This window comes from Drosophila guanche, unplaced genomic scaffold (assembly GCF_900245975.1).
Source record: "Drosophila guanche unplaced genomic scaffold, DGUA_6, whole genome shotgun sequence".
NCBI lineage: Eukaryota > Metazoa > Arthropoda > Insecta > Diptera > Drosophilidae > Drosophila > Drosophila guanche.
Genome location: NW_022995746.1, coordinates 6,996,002 through 7,019,698, shown reverse-complemented (window position 1 = coordinate 7,019,698; position 23,697 = coordinate 6,996,002). Strand labels below are relative to the sequence as shown.

Below are 23,697 nucleotides of genomic sequence, written 5' to 3'. Positions count from 1 at the left end.
TAACATCGGACAAGCCTGTTAGGGCAGCGACTTTTGGTTGGTTTCGCCTAGAATATTCCAGAGAACTTTAAAAATTCAACAAGAAATACAAATGTTATGTTAGCTTTTGTTTAAATTTAAAAATAAAAAATAAAATTACATGGAACTAATTTTAAACGACTTTAATCTGTTCAAAGGAGCAATTATATGGCAGAAAACCAGTTCGATGGTGGTAGGCTGCTGCAGATCCTGTTAAAGAAAATAATATTCTTCTTGGGATAAGTCACGGAACGTCACGGAATTTCAACAAGTGGAGTCGAATCGTATCTGTTAACAAAAGTATTTGGAACACTAAACATTATGCTCACTACTGTATATTAAATAAAAATTAAAAATGTTTTACAATTTATATTGGCCTTAAATTGTGGAAATAAAACATTGAAATATATATATTTATTTTTAATGGGAAATGGTGTGAATAAATAATAGTTTGAATAACAAAAAAGAATTAATATTAAATTAGCCCTGCTATTATATATAACATCTTTTCAGTTTGTTGGATTTATCTATCGGGGACAACGAGAATGTGGTATCTTTTCAGTCTTCTTACTGTTAAGCTATTGTCTAATAGACTTAAGGCTAAATTATTTCCATGGTTGTGGAGTCTGTCGATGTATTTCTAACTAGTTGTCTTTATTTCTTCTTTAATGGTTGGAATATTAAGATCTTTGTGGATATTTGCAAAACGGATATTTGTAAAACGGGGCTTTTGGTAACGCTGAAGTATCTCAATATTTGCGATGCTAGCAGTCCCCCAGAGCTGTATAGCGTAGGTCCAAACAGGCTTTCCAAAGTGTTTTCTGATTTTCGACTTATCAACCAGGACACTTTTAGTGTCTCGAGATGCAAGTCGAGATACTTCACACAGGTACTTTGTGGAATTGGCGAGCCGTTAAGTGTAACATTTGGGCAGTTACCTGGTCTTAATGAAAACGTTATATGGACGGATTTCAGGGAGTTGATTCTAATTTTCCATCGAAGGAACCAGTCTTCAATTAGGCTTAGCTCACTCTGCAGGAGTTCGGAAGCTTCATTTATAGATGTGCTTGTGGCTAAAACGGCTGTATCATCAGCATATGTTGCAGCAGTGCAGTTTTGAAAATCGAGTTCTTTTACTGTGAATCTTGGTGGGAGATAAGTCTATTGATTATTGTGTTTATTTGTTTGCCCAATCGAACAAAAGAACACTCATCATTTTGAGAGTGAGTGAGAGTGACCTTACAGTCCGCTGTTATCAAGGGCGTCCACCATTAGCTGTTATGGCTTTTGATAAAGCATTAGCTCTGCATTAAAACTTTCACTATCTTCATTTAAGGGGGAAGTACACAATTAAACAATTAAAATTTCTTATGTACATATGTATATACACACATATGTATGTGCATTTAAACTAGGGCTCGGCACGGCTCCATCTATTGTGCATATGTAAAAGCACTGCCGCTCACATATGTATGTATGTATGTAAGTACTTATGTTTACGCGTATTAGTGTGATTAGTGATTCGTACCAATTCCAATACATTGCAATGTTCCGTTTTGCATCGTTTCGCAACGAGAGTTTTTGTTATCTACACTGGTGGCACCTTTGGCATGGTGCTTAACGACGATGGTGGTAGGTGCATCCAATGGCTCCCGTTCGGTGATGCTTTTAGACATATTTTAGTATTGGTACCTGAGCCGATGGCTTTGGAGAATTTCCTCCGGCAAGATGGCAGTCTTCACGACCCCAATCTACGGGTACCGGAGGAACATCATCTCTTGGCGCTGCCCCTCGAACCGGATTCTCTACAAAATCAAGGAGTACAATCCATTGCTGGACTCCAGTAATATGGCGGGGAATGGTTGGATGCGTATAGCCAAGGATATTTCTGTAAGTGTGGAAAATTATTATGAGAGAACCATAAATCCCAGAAATCTTTAACACACAGTTGATGACGAATTGTTCGATGGATTTGTTGTAATCCACGGCACCGATACACTGGCGTATACTGCCTCTGCCCTGTCATTTATGCTGGATAATTTGGCTAAGCCGGTGGACGTTACCGGGTCGCAGATACCCATATACGAGACGAGCACCGATGCCAAGAACAACTTAGTCTCGTCACTGATCATTGCCGGCTGCTATAAAATACCGGAAGTATTGTATACAAACTGCTTCGTTGCAATCGAACGGTCAAGGTCAATTGCAACGCAATGGAAGCTTTCGATTCACCTAATGCTCCGCTGCTGGGCACATGAAATAGTGTCATAAATATAAATAAATCGCAGATACGCCCAGCACCCAGAGACAAGCTCCTTGCTGTGACAGGTGTCTTGGAGAAGAATTTGGACATCTTGAAAATAACTCCCGATATTTCAACTAATGTGATTCGATCGGCTCTGGAGGAGCCTATTATGGGCGTTGTCCTGGAGTCCTATGGCTCTGGATATACCCTCAAACAGGACCGAAATAATTTATCTTCTACGGCAAGCTGTAGATCGAGGTGTTATCATTGTCAACTGCACTCAATGCCTGTCCCGGCTCAGTAGCCGCAATTTACGATGCTGGAGCAGTAGTTGAAGATGTGGGAGTTTTATCCGGTTCGGATATAACTTCTGAGGCAGCGCACACCAAGCTGGCCTAGGTACTGGGGTCAAATGTGCCACAAAGTCGTAAAATTGAGCTACTCTACAATCGATAGCAATTTACCACTCGTATAACGAAACTCATTTCAGCTTATGAAGTACAATTTACGAGGCGAGATGACGGTGACAGCATAATGAAACCGAACGTAATAAATTGAATTAAGGGACTTCCCCCCATGCGGATATACAGTTTAACCCTGTCTTCATTATATTTGTACATTATATACATTATAATCAACATTGTATATCAAATATACATACATATATGTATGTATGTACATATCTATGATTGGGCTTTGTTGTTTATTTTCTAGTAGTTAAAGTTAAAATAAATATTTGCTATGTTAATTTATTGAATAAAAAAATGTGAAAAAACAAAGTGAATATTTTATTGTTAATGGGAATTCTCTACTTTTTTTTAATTGATAATTTTATTCAATTTTGTCTTAAATAAATGTAAATATAAAAACTAGAAATAATAAAATTGTGTGTGTCCTCCAAAAATATTATAATTTAATATTTGGATTAAATAAAACTAAAACAAAAAACCAATTGGTTAATAATTGTAATCGGAACTTGTTGGATCAAGGAATATCCGTTAAGGAAACTCTTTCGGAACACAAAGCTAAATATTAAAAACTAAAACAATAAATAAAATTATACAATCGCAAATTGTACAACTAGTATCGACATTTTTTACAAGGATAAAAACATTAATTGTTATCCTCAAAATCGTTTTTTACGTATTCCTAATCTAGTCTAGTGAAATCCTCGGGACTGATGTCCTGGGCCGCTAGCATGCCATGGAAAATAGTCGTTGTGTTCTGAGCCAAATCCTGCGGTTTGCCCTCCTCACAGATCCGTCCATCGTCTAGGACTATAATGCGATCCATGGCCTGCAGGCCACGCAACCGATGGGCTATGAACAGCAGGGTGCAGCTCTTGAAGGCATTGCGTAGGGCCTGCTGCATGCACAGATCCGATTCATCGTCCAAATTGGAGGTGCCCTCATCGACGCACACCACCTTGGCGTTCTTCAGCAAGACACGGGCGAGGCACAACAATTGCCGCTGGCCAGCGGATAAATTATTGCCGCACTGCTCCACACGTCCATCCAGACCGCCCAGCTGTTGCACCAGCAGCGTGGCTGCCGCGGAGTTCTTGATGGCATGCCAAATCTCCGAGTCATAGAAGCCATGACGGGGATCTAGGTTTTCACGCACAGTTCCTGGGCAATACACAAAATAAAAATTGCAATTGGGAGTGATGAAAGGGGAAATATATCGCGCGCACCTTCAAACAGGAATGGCTCCTGTGTAATGACTCCAATCCGCTCTCTCAGCACACTCAGCGGCAAGGTCTTTAGGTTCACCTGATCCAAACGTATCTCGCCCTGGGAGAGCGGTGCCACACGGAGGAGCGCCGCCAGAACCGAAGTCTTGCCCGCACCCGTGCGACCCACAATGCCAATGCGCTCAAAGGCCTCTGTGTCGAAGCTAATGCCACGCAGCGCTGGCGTGAGGTGCTCCCTGTAGCTAAGTTGAACCTCCTGGAAGCGGAGCACGCCTTGGGTGGGCCAGCCAAAGGGTGGATCGGCACTGCCAGCGGCATTCTGTTCACCCTCCAGCTGCAGATATTGATCCACACGTTCGACGGCCACCAGTTCCTGTTCCGTTTCGGCTACGGCATGCAGCAGATCGCTCAGTTGTCCGGTGATCGAGAGAGCATACGAGATGCACAGCCCCACCAGGCCGGGATTTGTGGTGTGCGAGGCCGTGATGGCAGCTAGGAGCCCTGCGCCACCCACCAGCAGTGTGCCCAGCAGCTGCATTCGCAGTGCCAGCCACTGTTGAGCCGCTGACTGTGTCAATTGTGCCTTGATGCTCTCCTCCAGCTTCACCTGGAAATCACGCTGAAAGCGTGGACTGGCGCGCATGCTCCTGATCGTTGTCAGACCCTGCAGCGTCTCCGTGAAGTGTGTGTACAGCGGCGACATGGCATTGCTCGACAAACGCTTGATATCACGCGAGGCATGGCGATAACGTTGCTGCAGATTCAGGTAGATGGGCACCATGGGTATGATGACAAGACCCAGCCAGGGCATGGCATACAAACTGACACACAAAGCACCCACCAGACCGGCCAGTTGGGCCAACAGAATGTTGAGTATAAAAGGCAATGAATCGTCCACAGTGTTCGTGTCGGAGGAGAAACGATTGAGGATGCGTCCCACGGAGGTAATGTCGAAAAAGTTGAACTTTGCCTGGGTATAAAAGGTGGAGAAATTAATCAAAGGAAGGAGAACATCAATCTCTCGTTGGTTACTCACAAACATAACGCTCTTGAGCAGCCGTTCGTGCATAAAAATAGCCGCCTTAATGCCCGCATAGGCAAAGATGAAAGCTCTGGCCAGCGTGGCCAATGAATTGGTCACCGCAATGGCTGTAAAGATGCCCAAATAAAAGCCAGTGGTGTGCCCCGTGTCATTGCCCAGACGATGCTCCAGCGATGTGTCATTCGTGTGCGGATCCAGTGTGGTCTCAGTGACCCAATGAGCCAGCCAGGCATCACTCAGATTGCGAGTCGTCTGCATGAGCAGCACAAAGAACAGCACGCTAAAGGCCAGGGGCGAGGTGACGGCGCGCCAATAGCAGGCGAAAACATTGCTCGAAAGATGCCCAAATTCGCGAGATTCCTCCAGCAGCAGACTGTCCACGCTGCGATTGTCATCGTGATTGGAGATCTCCACGGAGCGACGTCGCGCTGGCTGCTCCGATTCGTCTTCATCCACATCCTCTTCGCTGAGATCAATGCTTTGGGTCATGTACTCACTGGGTCCCAGCTGGCCATCCTTTAGCTGCAATATCTGATTGGCATGGAAGAAGAGTGGCACACTGCGCGTGACCACAATGCGAGTTTTGTGCTTCAGCAAACGGAGTATGCAATGCTTGATGATGTGCCTGGCTACATGTGCATCCAGCGAGGATAAAACATCATCCAGCAGGTAAACTAGAAACACAAAAGAGATGAGCAAAAAGCAGTAAAGATTTCCCCTTGCCACTCACTTTTCTTATCCTGATAAACAGCTCGGGCTAGAGCCACGCGCGCACGCTGACCCCCGGACAACGTTCTGCCATTCTCACCCACGCCTATGAGATCGCCGCCGAGTATCTGCAGATCCTCCTCGAGGGCGCAGGCGTACAGCACACTCTTGTACCATTGCTCGTCAAAGTGTGCGCCCCACACAATGTTGTCGCGTATGGTGCCACGCTGCAGCCATGGTGACTGCGGCACATAGCCAAAGCCCGTGGTTAGTTCCTGCACACAAACCTCGCCATCGGTGCACTGCAGACCGGCGACAATGGCCGAGAGAAAGGTGCTCTTGCCACCACCAATGGGTCCCTCGATGCAGATGAGTTGGCCCGCCTTAAAGTCCACATTAATGTCCCTCAGACGAAAGGGTATGGCCTCAGACTCCTGTGTGCTGGCATGACTGAATGTAGCGCCCTTCATCTGCAGCACACTGGCCTTGGGTGCATTCAGGGAGCTCTCCTCGCCCGCTGAGTGGCTGCCACGCATGATGGGATTGTAGTAGCTGGAATAATCCAAATTGGGCACATCCATCAGCTGTTGCACGCGCCGTATGGAGACCCAAGCCTCGATGAGGCCGTTGAGCACCCAGGGAAAGGCATTCAGTGGTCCAATGAGCATGTAAAGCAGCGCCACACTCGTGTAGGTGGTCGAGGCCACCAGCTTGTTGCCCAACAGCACAGACACGCCAAATGTGAGCAGGCACATCAGCACGGGCGTGGTGGCCCAGAAATAAACGCACATTGCATCGAGATATTTGCGTTTGGAGAGAAATCTCAGCTCTTCCTGCCGCAGGCCACGTATCTTCGTGATGAATGTGTCCTCCCAGGCATTGATCTTGATCTGTTTGGCGCCCTGCATGGTCTCTGTGGTGGCTGCCAGCCTGGCATCCTTGGCCGTCATCAGGCCACTCGAGTAGATGCCAATGCGCTTGGCCAGCCAGCGATTTATGGGTATGAGCAGTGCGGCGAAGAGCACGCCCGCGAGGAAGGCCGCACCCAGCTGCAGGTACAGCAGATAGAGTGTCGTAAACAGCTTGAAGGGTATGCTCCAGAAGAAGTGAAAGCTGATGCAAGAGTTCACGATTCGATCTGTGTCCGTGGACATGAGATTCAGCATGTCTGGCTTGCTCTCCTTGATGCCGCGTGCCTCCAGCGTCTTGCGGTAGATGCTGTTGACCACGCCCACCCGCATCTTCATGCTCACCATGGCCATGCGCCAGTCAAAGTGCGTGGAGCACAAAGCAGAAAGCAGCGTGCTGCCAAACAGCCCGAGAGCATAGTAGTAGGCCTGCGTGGAGTCCGAGTCCGTGTCCTGGCCCTGTCGCAGCAGTCCGCCCAGTAGCAGGGGACCCGCAAAGCCACTCAAATCGGCCACAAGTCGCAGCAGTCCAATGAGATAGAATTCCACGCCAAAGCACTTGTGCAGCGCACGCCACAGGCTCTGCGATTGCGAGAGTGCCAGATGCAGCCGGTCGCTGAGTCGCGTGATATTCAGCGCATCGGGCAGATCAAATAGATCCTCGATCTTGCGCAGCTTGCCTGCCACTCCCTTGGCAATCAGCGGATGCACCCAATGGAAGAGGAAACGCGAGGCCCAATTGGCTTCGTCCTGGGCATGCCCCAAGTGTGCTTCGTTCATGTCGAATTGGAAGTACGTGTAGCGATTGGAGAGCAGCGCCTCGTCCTCCCTGCTGGCACCGCCACGCGGCTGATTGGAGTACACCGCTGAGCCCTTGGGCAGCATAGTGGCGCCATAGAGCAGATCGCAGAGCAGAGTGGCCAAGCTCCAGGGCCACCAATCGTAATGCCGGCTGGTGCGCAGCCAGACGCCATCCAAAACGACAATCGTCAGCCAGACGACATTTGTGAGCAGCGTGCCGCGATGACTAATCTCGCCATAGTGCCGCGCCGTCAGCAGGAAACCTACAGATAAAGTACAACTGTTTAAAGGAAAAAGCCACAGGGCCACAGACCCTCCCCACACTTACCGCTGTGCACCACCCACATAATGCATTCGGCGGCCACCACCAGCGTGTCAACCGCATAGAGTTTAGTGCCCTCACGATGGAATACAAATATCTTGGCTACGGGCAGCAGGGCCAGCACAATGCTGAGTATTGTGCGGCATGACAGCAGCCACAATTGCGTCTTGTTGCGCACAATTTGTCGCGTCTGATTGCCGAAATTGTAGGCGGATATGGCCGCAAATATTGTGTAGATGGGCAGCTGCAGCAATATCTTCTGGAAGCAGGGCAGTAGATCGTTTGTGTCGTTGGCAAACGGCTTCAGACCTGTGGGACAAAATTGTGTCCAATTCCAGGCGAAACTTTTCCAATCAATATCCGACATGATGGATCGAACAAAGCGGGCGGGGATTTCCTTCTAGTTGTTCGCTTTGCCGCTGTTGTGACAGTTAGTCATCAACACACAACCGTATTGTAGTTTATTGCACATTTGTACCACTAAACGTTGTTAAACAAAGCGCCGGGATCGCTTGATAAGGGAGTAAAACCACAGCTGTGTGATAAAGTTCGTAGCAAGGTGCATTTGCTTATAAGGTGACGACGTTGAGTTGTGCGCTGTGGTCTCCACACTCTCTCAGACAAGTCCTAAAAAGTTATAGCAGTCTTCGTTTGTTGTTATTTTTATGCAAACTGTTGCAACTGTTCCCCGAAAGAGAAAAATGTTCAGTGGAAACGTCACCTTATACGTACTTCTACCTTGGTTCGCGCTAAAAACATTCATTTTAGAGCTGGTAAAAAATCGATTCAACCATCGATATAATCGATTCTTTGCTTTTGGTGTAAACATCGGACACGGGCAGTAGCAAGAAGGAGCATTTGTTTACGTTTATTTGTGCAATAATTATGACCACCGGCGAGGGGGACGACGAGTCAGCGGCCCAGGGCAGTGGCAGTGGGGCTCAGTTAGCCTCTCTGCCCACCCAACTGATGGACATATTCAAAGAACTGGCTGAAAATGACAAAATCATCTTCAAGTCGCAGCAAATCGATGATCCGGAACTGCCCTTTGCCGAAAAGCAGCAAATTGCTCAGCAATCCTTTGAAAGTAATCGCGAGCACTTTCTGATACGCTTTGGCAGTTACCTGAATGCCAGCCAATTGAGCTTCTTTCAGTCGCTGGCCATAGAGGAGCCCATAATGCCAGAGATTTGCCTGCTGCTGGAGGACTTTCAGCGAAAGTTGAACACACGCACAGTCTGCGTGAAGAATCGACGCTATCAGGCGCTGCAGCAGCTCCTACAGAAGGGCGAGTACTTTGGCGAGCACGAGATGATGCAGCGGGCACCGGAACTGTATCAGGAATTGGTGGGTCAATATTTGACGGAACAGGAAAAGAAGGCGCGGGACAGCTATGATGTGAGAAACACGAGCTTCTCGGGCATACTGATGCACACGCTGGAGAAGAAGCAACGCGATGAATTGCTGGAGGGAACACAGCATGTGAATGATGATGAGGAACCCATGGCAGCTTGTTCCAGCAGTCGCAGCATCGAGGCGCCATCCAAGGCTCCAGCTCCTCCACAACCATCCCAAGAAGAGGAGGAGGAAGACGGTCTGGCGCCTGCTGTTGCTGAAGATTTTGAGGTGCCACCCGCATGCCGCCGTCAGTGGGGTGAATTCGAGGATGATGCACCTATAGCCTGCTCCACCAGTCGCAGTGTGCCGCCTCCCGCTACAGTAAAAGTCACAAACATCTCCACAGCCGAGTACTACAATCCCGGGGAGCGTGAACTGCTGCGTAATGAGTTCCTCAGCCTGATGAAGGAACGTTTTCTCAGTGGCGAGGACAAAGACTTTGACTACACAGCCGTCGATGATGATCCCACATTGGATGATCTAAAGCTCATCGAACAGGACGAGGAGGATGCCTATTTCGAGACGAGCGATGAAGAAGAGGATGAGCAGCCAGAGGCAAAGCAAGCGACATCCTCCAGTGAAGACGAATTGGATGTTTATATGAGGCATCTGAACAACCACCACAGTCTGCAGCAGCCTTAGTCTTTAATTTTTATCTCTTAACCAACTAGAAATACATGAAAAATGGGAGTAAATGTAGAACAACGATCGTTGCTCGATTATCTTGGTCTCCCACGACCACGTGGAAAACCGCGTCCACGTCCGCGCAGCACCTTGCTATTCGGCGGCGGACTTTTGGGTCTCAGCAGCTCTATGCGACTGGTGCAACCAGTGGCTGGTGCCTCCGCGAAATACGTTTGATATGTTTCCGCGTTGAAATTGGAGTTGGTTAGCTCCGGTCCCACCGTTAGCCAGCCGGGCCTGATGCTCGAATCTCGCCCGAACACATGCAAACGTCGGCGGCCCAGGCAAAAGTGTTCAATGATGTGAAAGATCTCGATGGGCTTCTCGAAGCTGCCAAATTCCTCCTCCTCGGATATAATCAAATCAATGTCCACATTCGCGTGTATGAAATCGCCATCGGTGGAGCGTCTGACCGTGCCCTTTATGCCCATCAGGCAGTGTTCCTTGGTGCGTTGAAATACGGCCTTGGGTTCCAGTTGCTTGGAGTGGCCCGGCTTGCTGATGTTTGTGCGTATCCAGCAGATGTCCTCGCAGCGGCGAAAGCCCCATTTCTTCAGGCAATTCCTGCCCATGTCCAGACCCTCCGAAGAGCCACACCAGAGAAAGACAAACGAACGATGAGCGGCAATTTCGCCCACATCCAGATCTGCAAGAGAGCAAAACGAATAACTTGTGATTTTTCTTGGGCAGTGGGGACCGCCTTTACTCACTGAGTATTTCATCCCAATTCCAGAAGACACGCGGTGCACCGCCCACAGTGGCCACAGCTGGCGCTGCCCTTGCATATTCCTCTAGCGGCGGTTCAATCAGAATAACATCAAATTTGGCACCCAATGTCTTTACATCCAGTGTCTTAAGATCCGCCTTCAAGTACATCGGAGCTGAGGCCGTGTCCTGAATGAGCTTGTCCTTGAGCTTAATCAATTCCCTCAGCTTGGGATACTCTTCAAAGCGATCGGCCAGTCCCACGTCGCGTATAAAGTTCTGTGGCCTTTGGCCTGTGTCCACAAAGTGTTGGCAGTAGTCGTTGTGCGGATTGGAGGATTGTGTGCCCTTGAGAAATGTCGACGAGTCCCTGTAAATGTTTTCGCTGGGCGCATTTTTGGATGAGGAAGCGCCCCCATCCTCCTCATCGCGTTGTCCACCGGCACTGAGCTGCCGGCTGCTGTTGGTGTCCTCCGAGTTGCCCAGGACCTTCTTCAGCTCATCTACACTGCTCAAACCAAGCTGGTTTTTGGTTGGTTTGGGCACATACATACAAAAATATAAATTTTGGTGCACTTTTTTAAACTAATATTTTGCTTACAGTTTGGGCTAAAAGTAGCCGGCGTTTGCGGGAGCGCTCTTGGGAGCTCTTCAGTACGTCGCTCATGTTTGTAAATACAAGTTACTAGCTTAATATACAGGGATTTAGACGTAAAACTTAAAATAAAGGACAAATAAAAATTTGTCGTCGCTTTGTCGACTAGCGATGGACAATTATTGATAGTTTTCCTGTACCATCGATCAAATCAATCGTCGTCATTCCAGGGTGACCGTTTACGGTTCGTTTTATACTTTTCGGTATGAATCCCGTGTTTTTTTTGTTCATTCTAGCTATAGTAGTAGTTCGATCTGAACCAGAATCGGCAATCTGGTAAATGTGATCTGATTTGTACCATCACCAGTTTTCTGGTACCTTCAGCAACGTTTATTAAAAATTGTTTTCCTCAGTATATTTACGGTATATTGCGGTATATGCTTAATGGTCATCTATCGATAAGTCCGCGGTGTGCCATTCACAATCAGCTGCATGCGCCGCCGGAAAAAAATATTATTAAATTGTTTTTTCTGTGATTTTATTGCTGTAATTAGTGCAAATTGTTAACTAATTGACGGGCAAAATGAGGCTGGTGCGCAACACGCTGCTGGGCGCGCTACTGGTGCTCGCCGTGTGCCTGATCTATGCCGCAGCTCAGGCAAAACCAAAGGTTTGTTTGTGGCCACGGCCACGTCACTTTCGGCCCGGCCCCAAAAGAATCTGCTGGGCCGGCAAACCAACCATTCCAAAGAGATTACCAATGTGCGCTTCTAATTTACTTGCAGACGGGTCTCTCTTTATCGGAAAAAGTACAAAATCTTGTGGAAATGAATGCCAAGAAGCCGCTGCTGCGCTTCAATGGACCGAAATTCCGGGAATATGTGAAAAATTCACCACGCAACTATTCAATGATTGTGATGCTCACGGCGCTGGCGCCGTCACGTCAATGCCAGATATGTCGTCATGCCCACGACGAGTTTGCAATTGTGGCCAACTCGTACAGGTTCTCCTCGGTCTATTCCAACAAGCTCTTCTTTGCCATGGTGGACTTTGACGAGGGCTCCGAGGTGTTCCAGCTGCTGCGCCTAAACACTGCCCCTGTATTCATGCATTTCCCGGCCAAGGGCAAGCCCAAGGGTGCCGACACCATGGACATACATCGCGTGGGCTTTGCTGCCGATTCCATAGCCAAATTTGTGGCCGAGCGTGTGGATGTTACCATACGAATTTTCCGCCCACCCAACTATTCGGGCACTGTGGCCATGATCACGCTGGTGGCACTGGTCGGCAGCTTCCTCTACATCCGGCGCAACAATTTGGAGTTTCTGTACAACAAGAATCTGTGGGGCGCCATTGCGGTGTTCTTTTGCTTTGCCATGATTTCGGGTCAAATGTGGAATCACATTCGTGGCCCACCATTGGTGCACAAGTCACAGAATGGCGGCGTGGCCTACATACACGGCTCATCGCAGGGACAACTCGTGGTGGAGACATATATTGTCATGTTTTTGAGTAAGTCAGCACAAAACCCAACCAAATTTTGTTTATTTTAAAGGTTTTTTTGTACTTGCAGATGCCATGATTGTCTTGGGCATGATCTTGCTTATCGAATCGGGCACATCAAAGGGTCATAACAAGAACAGAATAATGGCCATGGTGGGCCTAGTGCTTGTGACAGTATTCTTTTCATTTTTGCTGTCTGTTTTTCGCTCCAAAGCGCAGGGTTATCCCTATAGGTAAGACACAGCCCACAGGCAGCATGTTCCATTGATTTTAAACTATTTTTTTTCTTTGCAGTTTCTTGTTCAAATAGAATCGACTGCGCAGCGTGTGTCTCCTCCCCGCTCTTACATCGTTTTGTAGCTAAAAATCTGAAGCACCGACTTTTTTGCGTGTGTGTAAAAAAACGACTTTAATAAAAATTCCACTACTAAATTATTTGTACAAAAGTCTCCCGCTCGATCTCTCTCTCTCTCTCTCTCACAGCAGATATGGTAATATGGCACGCCGACGCTTGGGATAATCCTTAAAGGTCTCCTTGTACCACTGATGGGTGAGCAGCGCATTAATCGTCTGATTGCTGGCCACCCACAGGAACACCAGCTTCCAGGTGCGCACGGGCGTGAACAGATCCGCCAGGCAGAAGTACATGACAACCTCAAAGAACATGTGCGGCGAGGAGAGCAGCGTAAACCAACCGCCTTGGGGCAGCAAGTGTTGCTCCGTCTTCACGGCACCCGTTTTGGCATCCTTGCGCAGATTCACCAATATCATGTTGCTCGAGTATTGCTGCTGCCAGGCGAAGAGAAAGACCAGAAGGTAAACGACTTGCAATTGGGTCAAGTTCTTGAGTGAAAACTCGTTGGGCTGGGTGCCGCGCACAAAGCCCGATGTATTGGACAGCAGCGAGACAATGGACCCAAAGTAGTGCACAAAGCCCACGGCATAGTGCGACAGATTCATTTTGCTCTTTTTCAAGAAGATTTGCACAAAGTTCGTCTCGTAGAAGCGGCGAATGCACTGCAAAGTGAGCAGCACCGTACCCAGCAACGCCGTCGTTGAGTCTATTTCCACCTTGCGATTGCTCGGACCACCGCACACGAAATCCAGAAAGCGCAGCGCATATTCCGGCGCCGTCGTTTGGTTTGCAATGGAGCTGGCCAGCAAGCACAGCGCCAGCAGAGACCAGCCAAAGGCAAATATGTAGAAATGCTTGAACCACGCTTTGGGCACCTCCAAGTAGCTAATCAGCACATCAGCCTCACCCTTGTGGCTGTGCTTGCCGTAGCGAAAAGACTGCCGTATGCTGTTCGGCAGATGCGACTCCACAAGGGTCATCAAACTGCCAAAGAACACTATGGTCGTGATGAAGATGCAAAATGCCAGTTGAGTAAGGTTTATTTTGTACTGATCGATGAGCTCCTCTATGGAGCTGATTATGGTGAGCAACATTACGAAATTTCCAGGTGGTTCTTATGTAAAAAATAAACTAAACTGGAAATGGAGGACAACTTTCACCGTTTCATTATCTTTTGCGGTACTTGCACTTGGAGGCGAAAGCGCTGTGCCCTGTGAATGGCAAATTGAGGTCTTTGTAAACGGGATAGCTTCAAGCACAAAATATACCAAAAACGGCATAGATAATATACCATAAGCAGTCCCGTTTCTACAGCACTCAATCTGCAATCGATAGCTTTTTCTAAAAATTAATGAATTATTTATTGCCACTATTCAAAACTGCAAAACTATTTTCGGTTACATGTGTATATGTACGGAATATGATGCTATATGCTGTACTACAAATGTATATAAATTGATTAGTACGATATGGTTGTTGTTCATGTGTGCGTTCATGTTTGTTTTGTTTTTCCGGTAGGTATTTTGGTGTATTATTCATATATGTTAAGCGATTGATAAGCCTGCAGTATTGCTTTTGTTGTTGTATTTCGAGGGTATCTTTTGAGTAAAGCGCTTTTCTTTATGGATTAACAATAGAGCACTCTCGGCGACATTTGTCATATGTCCACGCCATTGCGGCCCAAAGTGCCTCCAGTATAAGGCGGCGGCTTAGGCCTCGGATAAATGCTGGAGGCGCCACAATCGAGCTGATAAAAGCTATTGCTGGGACTGCAAGTGCAAGAAAATATAGTAAATAAATAGATTAAATATGGGTTTGCTTTTTGCCTACCTCTGCGAACGCATGCTGATGTTGTCCAATAAAAAATTGGGATCTTTAAGGCTTTTCAAGGTATTGATCGGCTGATCCGCACACTTGACCATCTGCACGGTGGACGATATCGGAGATTCAAAGAAAACAGAGCTGCAAGAGAGACAAAAGATGTTAAAGGAATTGCCTCAAATGGATTTGCAGTTATAAAAGAAAAGTAAACGACATAAAATTTGAATTATCACCTTTCGGATTGTTCATCCGCCTCAGAATCGCTGGGCGCTTGCGCGCAAGACTCTTCGCAGATGTGAAAAATGTTTGCAAAGAAAAACTCCGAATGCGGATCGAAACTAAAGAAACAACAAACAAACAAACAAAGAATAATAATCAAAAGAAATCCAATAATTTCGTCTCGATGTGTGTCCAAACTCACAATTTTTCATGCTGAAAGCACAGGACGGCCGAGAGCATGCCCATTAGGATGGCAAATATCATGCCGGGGATGGCAAAGGCAAAGGCAAACTCATCGATGTAGTTGCGACGTGGCACATCCTCGCGCGTGATGCCCATCCAGCGATCGTTGTGCAGCTGCTCCTCTCCGCTGGGCTGCTGCTCGTTCTGCTGCTTGCCGCTGTGGTAGAGTATTTCCGTGGGAGATTCCAGGCCCACCATTTTAAAGGCACACCAGTCCAGCTTGAAGCCCACATTCTCAAAGATCTTTTGCACCGATGTGCGCTTGTAGGTGCAGGAGGGCAGCTTGTACAGCGGACGCACTTCCTCCTGCAGCTCCTTAAGACGTGGCGAAAACTGTGCCACGCTGCCCACATGGACTATGACGCTGCCACAAGAGAAATATAAATTCAAGTTTGACCTGAGTTAAGGCGCACTCACCCCTCACGCTGTTGTGGACGCAGCGGCAGGCGTCCACCCATATTGACAGCCGATTCCATAAACACCACACTGAGATCCTCCTTGCTGCTGGGCCACAGATCCTTGCGAAAAATGTTGCGCAAGTTTTCCACACGTCCCGGATCCATGAGGTGCACCCAATTGAGATTATCAATCTTCATTTGCACCACATTGGGTGTGGGAAACTTTTGAACGACAGACATGGCCAGCGCCGTGATGCGTGTCTCGAAGTTCTGACGATTCAAGGCTATTACCTCGATGCTGATGGCCTTGCCCGCCTCCGTCTCTGGCGGAGTGCCGTAGAGAAAACCCACATGGTACTCGTGGCTGTACTCGTAACGCATCCAAGTGGGCAGATCCGGATGGTCACGGATTGTGGGGCGATAGCTGAACTGCTCGCTGATTACCTCGTGCGTCCAATTGAACAAATGAGGTTCGATTTTGTACGTAAAAAGTTCACCCACATTTGCCTGCAGTGTGGCGGCTGCTCCGTTGCATAGGAGCAGCAATGCAACAACGATTAGGAGTGATAACTGCATTTTAGGGGGTGTCACCGATTCACATTGACATTTTAATTGACCATAAACAAAATTGCAAAAAGGCAATGAAAAAATCCCATGGTGTGTATCTGGCCGGGAGAGGCGCAGAGGGAATCTCTGCTCTCGTGCTCTTTTCGAGAAGAGAGCGCAGGCGCATTTGTGTTTGCTTGGATTGATACCCAAAACACCTGTTGAGTGGTTCGCACTCTTAGGAATCATATAACTTTGTTTATTAATAGTTAAATTGCTTAACGTCTTGGCACATTTAAATTGAAAAACGGTTTTAAGTCTGGCATCGTTTTTACTTTGCCTTTCAGTATTTTTAGGTATATTTTGCATTAGGTGCAACCACACATAGAGATGTGCCATAATGGCGATAGGTGTGAATTACATATAATGTGGTAGAAAGGTATAAAAACAATCAATAATACAATTAAATGGAGTGAAAGGGAATTTATTATTGTTAACTAATTAATATTACAACTAAAACGTTAAGGAGACACTCTAAAACCACTTTTGTAAACGATAGTTTGTGTCTGTTATTCTCACATCTCTAAACTGTTTTATCAGCTGCATAATTCGGCAACAAAATTCCCAGAAAAAATACGTGGCTTGCTCGTTTTTTTATCTCGCACAAATTGGAGAAGTAATGTCTGGCAACAGGTAGCCCGACCATATCCACAATGTGTCCCTGTTTGCTCCAGCTATTGTTTTATCTGATTGTGGCAGCAATCGCAGTGGTTTTTGTGGTACACAAATACATACACCCATGGAGAAAAAATCGTTCTAATTCTTTGATTTTGTAAAGGTTGTGGCCGTGTTGCTGTATAAAACAAAACCCTATCCGACGATAGTGAGGCATGCGGATGAGAAGAGCTTCTTGGATCCACAGAGCATACAAACGATCGCCTTTCCCTGCATTGAGGATGCCCCAACCTTGGAGCTGAGCGTCATTGTGCCGGCCTACAATGAGGAGAAGCGTTGTATGTTGTCTGTTGCCTTCTATGGAGTCATCAGAATTGTATGAGTAATCTATCACATGATTTGTTGTACATTTTTGCAGTGCCTTCCATGTTGGATGAGTGCCTAGCCTTCCTGGAGGACAAATCAAAAAGGAAATCCAATTTCAACTACGAGGTGATTGTCGTCAGTGATGGCAGCGCCGATGCCACGGTCTCCACAGCACTGAGATACTCCAAGAAACACGGAGCCGACAAGGTGCGTGTCCTGGAGCTCATCGAGAATCGCGGCAAGGGTGGTGCTGTGCGCATGGGCATGCTGAGTGCCCGCGGGCGCCAGTTGCTCTTTGCCGATGCCGATGGTGCCACCAAATTCGCAGACTACGACAAGCTAGAGGAATCTTTGTCCAGCCTGGCGTCAGAGTGGCGACAGGATGGCATTGCCATTGGTTCGAGGGCACATCTAGAGGATGATGCGATTGCCAGTCGCAGTTTTTTCCGGTAAGCAGGGGAAAAAATCTTAAAATAATTGTATTGTATTAAAAATATTATATATTATATTGTATTTTTTCCTATTAGCACCATTCTGATGCATGGCTTCCACACACTCGTCTGGCTCTTTGCCGTGCGATCTGTGCGCGACACCCAGTGCGGCTTTAAGCTATTTACACGATCCACGGCACGGAAATTGTTTACCAGCCTCCATGTCCAACGCTGGGCCTTTGATGTGGAGCTGCTGTATCTTGCCGAGCGATTGAAACTGCCCATGTCCGAGGTCGCTGTGCGCTGGACAGAGATTGACGGCTCCAAGCTTACGCCATTCTGGTCATGGCTGCAGATGGGCAGCGATCTGGTCATGATCTGGCTGCGGTACACGGTGGGCGCCTGGCGCATTGCTGCCATCGAGAAGAAGGAAAACTGAACCACATTCTCCCACTCGCATTTTGAATCGAAATTTCTGCTATTTCCTGCTTTTTAATCGTTTTTTGTAGGCCTCGTAGAAAAAAATAGAATACTAAATATTTAAGCACACAGTATTTTTGTGAAAATAAAAAAATGTAATTCAAACGCAGATGTGTTGGCGCCTTCACATCGATAATAGTGTGGTAAAAATGCTGATTTATCGTACATCGATCAGTTGCAACCTTAGGGCACGGAATGAGCAATATTACTTTCTTTTGTATACTACTATCCAGCTAAGGCTCTCTGACCATATACCACAGATTCGTCAATCGGATAAAATTATAGCTTTAGGGCTGAGTGTCCAAACGAGCTTGTAATATTAAATCGAATCTCAAAACCGAGAAAGATGATTTTCATCGGTATATCAACGGTATACCTTTTAAAAATCGGTATATTTTGCCAAATTCTTGAGGATCAGACGGTATAATTCATCGATAACTCCGCCGGTCACACCGACCGATCGCTGCGTCGGCGCGTTTTGTTCGGTTTTGATAGCGATTTTTTGTTTTAAATTAAAAACAAATTAGTGATAGCTGGAAATATATGAATAGTAGATTAAGCTAATCCGTTGAAGCTAATCTAACGCAGTAGCTTCTCAGTAGATCCTACGCTCCATAGCAGCCTGTTGCTCATTGCCAGTGTGTGTGTGTGTGTTTTTGCTGGCGGATGTGTGCGTGTCACAGCTGTGCCTTCGATATTGTTTATAATTTTTTGCCACCATGTCGCACAGGCGGTAAGTATGCAAATGCATGCTGAACAATCCGGTCGGTTGCCGTTTCCACTAGTCGTCGTCGTCGTCTCTCGCGTTTTGTTCGCCGCGTAAACGAAAGTGATTTGTGCCGGTTGTTCCGGGGGCCAGATCCACAAGATCGCCGCTGCCACCGCCGCGCGTTTCGGTCGGGTCATTGCTTCAAATTGCTCAATCAACGGCACTTGTGGTAAGTTGTTGTTGGCACAGTTATCACTAGTTCCGTCCCTCCTTCATTCTCACTCTCTTTCTCCCTTCCTCTCCCTCTCTTTCTGTTCTGTAATATCAAATTTCGTCTTTTGTTCTTTGTTTTATCAGCACAAATTGTTTTCATAGTCGGGTCAGAGCTGCGCTTTACAATTTTCAAATCCATTTGCTTTCTCTGTTCTTTGCCGATAAGCCACTCCATTCTCTCGCTCTAACCAGATAATTTGCTGATCGGATTGGGTTTTCACTTCAAGTTGGAATTTCTCGCGGCTCTCGCCCACGCCAGCTGCTGCAGATTTGACAATTTCATACTTATAGAAATAATAAACAGCGCAGTGTGAGCATCAGAATTATTCGCAAAAAGAAGCCAGCCTTGGCCACCATTTGCGTGGCGAAATTCAAAGTCACAAAAAAAGACAAAAACGAGTTGTCAGCCACGCCCGCTATAGTCACACATGCACATGTGTCTTTCGGTGTGTGTGTTTGTCCAGTCTGCTCGCTCTCCAGGTCTGTTCGTTTGTCTCCTGTCCCTGTCTACCTCCCCACCTTCCGGAAGATTTATGTACATTTTGTGCAAAGGATGCTCAAGACCCCGCCGCTCTCTTTGCAGCGGCCTCTAGCTGATTAAAGTGCTTGAGGATGAGTGTGTGTGTGTCTGCAGAGGCAAGGGTTGGGGGACAGTTGCGGGCGTCCTCTTTGTTTTTGTTGTTGTTATTGCTAGTGCATTTTTTTCGCTTTTGTTTTGTTGCTTTCGCTGCTTGCAGACTTAGACGTGTCTGTTCTTGTTCTGCTGTGCGATCAGTGATCTCCCCTGGAGGCCACTCCACTCCGCACCGTTGCTGCTTGCTGCTTTTTGTTGAAGTGTGATAATTCCAGAGAGTGGCGCGCATTGCTTTGTGGTTGCCTCTCCGTTTATGTTTGCTTACACGCTTTGTTTCCCCCACATGGAATGAAGGAAGAGACGGATCAGGGTAATCCTTTAATCTGTTTTCTGCAACTGGTTCGGTTCAAGGTCATCCACTGCGCTGATCATTGTAAGCTTGGGAGCTAATTAATTGTCCATTTAATCGTTCGATTTAATGCCAGACTTGTCGAGGAAGTCTCTCTCTCTTTTCCATTCTCGCTGTAGTTTTTTTTGCTCTTCTTTCATTTCTGATTGATGTCAGCCGTAACGCCCACGGCAATTAGTCAGCGACGGAGTTAACTCCCAAATGTTCCACGGTCAATGGCTTAGGGGCCAGCGCCGCCACACGAAACATTCGCACGCCCACGCCCACTTTGAACAGATTTATGGCCCTGTCCCCCCCTGGTGTTGTAACTAATTTTTTATTTCCTCTACTTTTAAAAACTGAACACAAATAAAACATTTTCATTAACATGAAATTTTGGTTCTTTTCCAGATTATCATCGTCAGCATCATCATTGTCTTTTATTATGATGATGAGCACCAAGATGCAGAGGAATGCCCATAACCATGGCAGCATCAAATCTTCAGCCTCCCTCCGCTCCAGCAGCAAATCCTTTCAGGCCAAAATGGATAAAATGTCGGAGCATCTGTACGATGTGGTCAAGAGTGGCTCCATGGTGAAGCGGGCCCAAAACAAGAAGCGTTTCACACCGGTCAACTACAAACATCGTTGGTTTGAGCTGACCAAGCGCACACTATGCTATTTCGATGTAGAGAATGTGGAGGTAAGCTTTACAAGGGAGATACATTAAGCAATCGATTTAAAATCGAAACACGATTAATGCAAACTTATCGTTATCATCTACCGCTCACACATCGCTCCCTAAAAGGATGACATCCCAGACCCTTTCGTCTCGCATTTATCATTAGAAAAAAACTTACTCCTGTTAGCCAGTTGTCAGGCACGCGACAATGACACGTCTTTGTGGTCTTTGAAGGAGGCAGCAGGCACGGGCAGCAGGCAGAAGGAAAGGCATAACAGAACAAAACAGAAGAGAAATTAAAGGAGAGCCATGTCCGTGTGCGTTTTCATTATTCATGTTCAAGTGTGCGTCTCATCTTGTCGTCATGGTTTCGTCATTTATTGCGTCGTTATTACGGCACCTACGTACGCCGGCTACCAACCAATCTACGTAGCATATGGGAGGAGGAGGATGATGGGGCAGGGAGTGGAGAGTAAAAGGTTACTCTACCACACACAGCCGGCTGCTTTCGTTTCAAAACAAATGTCGGTGTTTGGCTTGCGCCACCACCCACCCATTCTGTACTCTCCAATGCTTCCCACACATCCTCCCTTCCAGTCTCCACTGGAAATGCAAAGCAACCTTTGTGGTTGGTCTACACACAAACACACACACACACAAAAGCAGCTGTTTCCCATCCAGAAAAAGCCGGCGAGAAACTCACCCTCAGGATAGAGTCCTGTGCCAGTCGTATCCCGTTTTGTGCTTCCAATTGGAAAGTAAAGTTTGGAATATCCTGGATGAACACGAACGCGGTTAACGTGGCTCTCGGAAACGACACAGGGCGAATGGTTCATCGGCCCGGTGCCGGGAGTTTCTAGCGGTACTTTGTCGCGTTCGGACGTGCGTTAGATTTTTCTCGTCTACTCTCTCTCTCGGCATTTGTTTTTCCATTTTCTCGATCTGTCTCACATTTAATTGTTAATAAATATAACAAGTAAACACATTTATTTATAGCTTTAACTGTGCATCTTTGGAGACTTATTTGTGCTTTTGATTTTATGGCAAATGGAAAAACGTTGCCGGCTGCGCTACCCTTGAAAATTTGATTGGTTTTCATCTATCCCCCGCTGCTCAGTCGGTCGGCTAGCACCCGAATCCACCCTTATTTCGTATATTTTGTATTTAAAAATTATTTTGCCGCATTTTCCATTGAAATATCGAAGAAGTAATCCGCAACTATTCCATAAAGTGTGTTTAATAATGAATATCCTTTTATAATCTATAAATATTAACCAAAACAGAGTCGCAATTTGTATAAAAAACATACCCAAAAAAAAACGGTGAAAAGAAAAACACAAGAAAACGAGAAGAGAAGAGAAACAACGCCCCACCCAAGGCACAAAGTTTTTCAAGTGTATCCTTCTGCCACTGTGTTGGTGTATCTCCGTGTGCGTGTGTTTGTGTGCGTGCGTGAGTGTTGTTGTTGCCGCACCCCGAATATCCTGTGTGCCTGTGCCTAAATTAAAAGGATTATCCACTGGACGCGTACGCCTCTGGCTGCAAAGTAAAAAAAAAAACTACATAACATTGTAGCGCCTGTGGGGTAAGCATTCCATCTACGACAAAGCCCTGGGGGATTTTCTATAGTTTGCTGTTTTATGTATAAAGTTTTTGCCTTTTCTAATTGAATTAGAATGATGTTTTGCGTTGAGGGAGACGCCTAAAATGATGCAACAAAAATGTGTTTGGTAGAGGGAAACAAGAACCTTAAATGGGATGTTTATGAAGCGGAAATAATAAAGTTAAATCTGGTTTAGATATTCATCAATTTATGAAAATAAAATGGGTTCTTTGTGCTTTCTTTTAGGCATAAAATCCAATGGTTTATATTTGTTTAATGATGGGAAAATTAATCGGAAAATGGGGTAAATTTTGCTGTAGATTTAATTCCTCAAAAAAATCTCAACAAAATAGCAAAATATTTGAAGTTAAAGGTACCACATAATATAAAAAAAGTCACAGGTGTGGTGTTCATTTAAGGGAAAATTTCCCCCATTAAATGTCTGATGAAAAAAATACACTGATTTGGGGAGAGTAAAACCAGGAAAATAGATGAAAGATGTATTCCTGGAGCACCCTAAAGAAGCAACCACAAAACTCTACCCCCAAAGAACCTCTAAAAATGCACTAACTCCTGTGACAACTACCAACCGTAGTGGCACCCCCACAACAACGTGAAGTGTCAATCACTTTATTACCCTATACTTTTTCCAACCATTCATTTCCCTTTTTCTACCCCTGTTGCTGTTTCTGGCTGCTGTTCGAAAGGGGATGAGGTTCGATGAACCCAAGCAGAAAATATTTCATTAATTGATTGATTCGCGCGGCCAACACCCCTTCTTGGGAAAGTGTACAGAGGATGTGTGGCATGGCTCCTCCATTTTCATTTTTATTTCCATCTCCGTCTCCAGCTGCTTGCGGATGGGTCTTCTTTCTTCCTTGTAATTCCATGTCCAAAGCGGTCCTGTCATGTTTATTGGGGTCATAGCCTGGACATGGAGAGCGGGGACTGATTAATGGGCCAGCTAGTCAGCCAGCCAGTCAGCGAGTGCAATAGAGTAGCCAACCATCCACGTAGTCATTGCACTCCCGCCTGGACTTCATCATCATCGTCAGCGTAGTCATCGACGTTGTTCGAGTCGGTTGCAGTCTTTGTGCGGACATCGTCGACGGTTGTGTCATTAACCTGTCATAAAAATCGCAGCTTGGGCTCCAATCGTAGTCCCACGAGTAGAGTGTGGAAAACACCTCCTCCTCCTGCTCCTCCTACTTCCTTGCTGTTTCTATGCCTCACCACGGTGGTATGCTAATTGAACCTGGGACTCTTTTTGTTTGCAAACACTTTGCAGGTTCTCTACGGTCTCTCCGTTTCT

General features: G+C 46.5%; 8 protein-coding genes across 9 annotated transcripts in view; 4 read left to right on the top strand and 4 right to left on the bottom strand.

Moving 5' to 3' along the window:
* Nucleotides 1-3,386: 3,386 nt before the first annotated feature.
* LOC117581733 (multidrug resistance-associated protein 7) lies at nt 3,387-8,399 on the bottom strand. Its single transcript, XM_034269112.1, has 5 exons — nt 7,744-8,399; nt 5,729-7,678; nt 4,993-5,672; nt 3,957-4,926; nt 3,387-3,891 (listed from the first exon to the last, which is right to left on the bottom strand). Exons 1-5 carry the CDS (start codon nt 8,102-8,104, stop codon nt 3,413-3,415), a joined length of 4,440 nt encoding a protein of 1,479 aa, XP_034125003.1. The 5' UTR covers nt 8,105-8,399; the 3' UTR covers nt 3,387-3,412.
* Nucleotides 8,400-8,545: 146 nt separating this feature from the next.
* LOC117581735 (coiled-coil domain-containing protein 97) lies at nt 8,546-9,840 on the top strand. The gene has a single exon (XM_034269116.1). It carries the CDS (start codon nt 8,623-8,625, stop codon nt 9,775-9,777), a length of 1,155 nt encoding a protein of 384 aa, XP_034125007.1. The 5' UTR covers nt 8,546-8,622; the 3' UTR covers nt 9,778-9,840.
* Nucleotides 9,729-11,290, bottom strand: LOC117581734 (N6-adenosine-methyltransferase non-catalytic subunit). Its single transcript, XM_034269115.1, has 3 exons — nt 11,126-11,290; nt 10,530-11,046; nt 9,729-10,465 (listed from the first exon to the last, which is right to left on the bottom strand). The coding sequence occupies exons 1-3, from the start codon at nt 11,189-11,191 to the stop codon at nt 9,855-9,857; spliced, it is 1,194 nt and encodes a 397-aa protein (XP_034125006.1). The 5' UTR covers nt 11,192-11,290; the 3' UTR covers nt 9,729-9,854.
* Nucleotides 11,291-11,586: 296 nt separating this feature from the next.
* Nucleotides 11,587-13,069, top strand: LOC117581930 (tumor suppressor candidate 3). The gene is made up of 4 exons (XM_034269410.1): nt 11,587-11,789; nt 11,905-12,631; nt 12,693-12,855; nt 12,917-13,069. Exons 1-4 carry the CDS (start codon nt 11,703-11,705, stop codon nt 12,930-12,932), a joined length of 993 nt encoding a protein of 330 aa, XP_034125301.1. The 5' UTR covers nt 11,587-11,702; the 3' UTR covers nt 12,933-13,069.
* LOC117581931 (polyprenol reductase) lies at nt 13,004-14,162 on the bottom strand. Its single transcript, XM_034269411.1, has one exon. It carries the CDS (start codon nt 14,069-14,071, stop codon nt 13,100-13,102), a length of 972 nt encoding a protein of 323 aa, XP_034125302.1. The 5' UTR covers nt 14,072-14,162; the 3' UTR covers nt 13,004-13,099.
* A 165-nt stretch (nt 14,163-14,327) lies between these two features.
* Nucleotides 14,328-16,351, bottom strand: LOC117581929 (epsilon-sarcoglycan). 2 transcript variants are annotated; one of them, XM_034269408.1, is made up of 5 exons: nt 15,678-16,351; nt 15,220-15,624; nt 15,032-15,136; nt 14,808-14,939; nt 14,328-14,746 (listed from the first exon to the last, which is right to left on the bottom strand). In XM_034269408.1, exons 1-5 carry the CDS (start codon nt 16,232-16,234, stop codon nt 14,635-14,637), a joined length of 1,311 nt encoding a protein of 436 aa, XP_034125299.1. In that variant the 5' UTR covers nt 16,235-16,351; the 3' UTR covers nt 14,328-14,634. The 2 variants fall into 2 exon arrangements, with proteins under 2 accessions (XP_034125299.1, XP_034125300.1); XM_034269409.1 differs by lacking the exon at nt 15,032-15,136 and having other exon boundaries at nt 15,678-16,350.
* Nucleotides 16,352-16,788: 437 nt separating this feature from the next.
* Nucleotides 16,789-18,216, top strand: LOC117582232 (dolichyl-phosphate beta-glucosyltransferase). The gene is made up of 4 exons (XM_034269843.1): nt 16,789-16,983; nt 17,043-17,217; nt 17,298-17,694; nt 17,773-18,216. The coding sequence occupies exons 1-4, from the start codon at nt 16,918-16,920 to the stop codon at nt 18,113-18,115; spliced, it is 981 nt and encodes a 326-aa protein (XP_034125734.1). The 5' UTR covers nt 16,789-16,917; the 3' UTR covers nt 18,116-18,216.
* Nucleotides 18,217-18,626: 410 nt separating this feature from the next.
* LOC117581774 (tyrosine-protein kinase Btk29A) overlaps nt 18,627-23,697 on the top strand; it is a 47,867-nt gene continuing 42,796 nt past the window's right edge. Inside the window, exons 1-2 of the mRNA XM_034269195.1 lie at nt 18,627-19,094; nt 20,512-20,803. Of these exons, the coding sequence (XP_034125086.1) occupies nt 20,546-20,803 (258 nt within the window). The 5' untranslated portion in view covers nt 18,627-19,094; nt 20,512-20,545. The remainder of the gene's footprint in view (nt 19,095-20,511; nt 20,804-23,697) is intronic.

Excerpts from the sequence above, each read along its gene's own strand:
- LOC117581733 (XM_034269112.1), bottom strand. The coding sequence starts at position 8,104 with ATGTCGGATATTGATTGGAAAAGTTTCGCCTGGAATTGGACACAATTT. Across the intron at positions 7,679-7,743 it reads TATGTGGGTGGTGCACAGCG|GTTTCCTGCTGACGGCGCGG; the intron begins GTAAGTGTGGGG and ends CTTTATCTGTAG. Across the intron at positions 3,892-3,956 it reads GGAGCCATTCCTGTTTGAAG|GAACTGTGCGTGAAAACCTA; the intron begins GTGCGCGCGATA and ends TGTATTGCCCAG.
- LOC117581735 (XM_034269116.1), top strand. The coding sequence starts at position 8,623 with ATGACCACCGGCGAGGGGGACGACGAGTCAGCGGCCCAGGGCAGTGGC.
- LOC117581734 (XM_034269115.1), bottom strand. The coding sequence starts at position 11,191 with ATGAGCGACGTACTGAAGAGCTCCCAAGAGCGCTCCCGCAAACGCCGG. Across the intron at positions 11,047-11,125 it reads GGCTACTTTTAGCCCAAACT|CTTGGTTTGAGCAGTGTAGA; the intron begins GTAAGCAAAATA and ends ACCAAAAACCAG. Across the intron at positions 10,466-10,529 it reads GAATTGGGATGAAATACTCA|ATCTGGATGTGGGCGAAATT; the intron begins GTGAGTAAAGGC and ends GCTCTCTTGCAG.
- LOC117581930 (XM_034269410.1), top strand. The coding sequence starts at position 11,703 with ATGAGGCTGGTGCGCAACACGCTGCTGGGCGCGCTACTGGTGCTCGCC. Across the intron at positions 11,790-11,904 it reads CAGCTCAGGCAAAACCAAAG|ACGGGTCTCTCTTTATCGGA; the intron begins GTTTGTTTGTGG and ends ATTTACTTGCAG. Across the intron at positions 12,632-12,692 it reads ATATATTGTCATGTTTTTGA|ATGCCATGATTGTCTTGGGC; the intron begins GTAAGTCAGCAC and ends TTGTACTTGCAG.
- LOC117581931 (XM_034269411.1), bottom strand. The coding sequence starts at position 14,071 with ATGTTGCTCACCATAATCAGCTCCATAGAGGAGCTCATCGATCAGTAC.
- LOC117581929 (XM_034269408.1), bottom strand. The coding sequence starts at position 16,234 with ATGCAGTTATCACTCCTAATCGTTGTTGCATTGCTGCTCCTATGCAAC. Across the intron at positions 15,137-15,219 it reads TGCTTTCAGCATGAAAAATT|TTTCGATCCGCATTCGGAGT; the intron begins GTGAGTTTGGAC and ends TTGTTTCTTTAG. Across the intron at positions 14,747-14,807 it reads ATCAGCATGCGTTCGCAGAG|TCCCAGCAATAGCTTTTATC; the intron begins GTAGGCAAAAAG and ends TTGCACTTGCAG.
- LOC117582232 (XM_034269843.1), top strand. The coding sequence starts at position 16,918 with ATGTGTCCCTGTTTGCTCCAGCTATTGTTTTATCTGATTGTGGCAGCA. Across the intron at positions 16,984-17,042 it reads CAATCGCAGTGGTTTTTGTG|GTTGTGGCCGTGTTGCTGTA; the intron begins GTACACAAATAC and ends GATTTTGTAAAG. Across the intron at positions 17,218-17,297 it reads CTACAATGAGGAGAAGCGTT|TGCCTTCCATGTTGGATGAG; the intron begins GTATGTTGTCTG and ends ACATTTTTGCAG.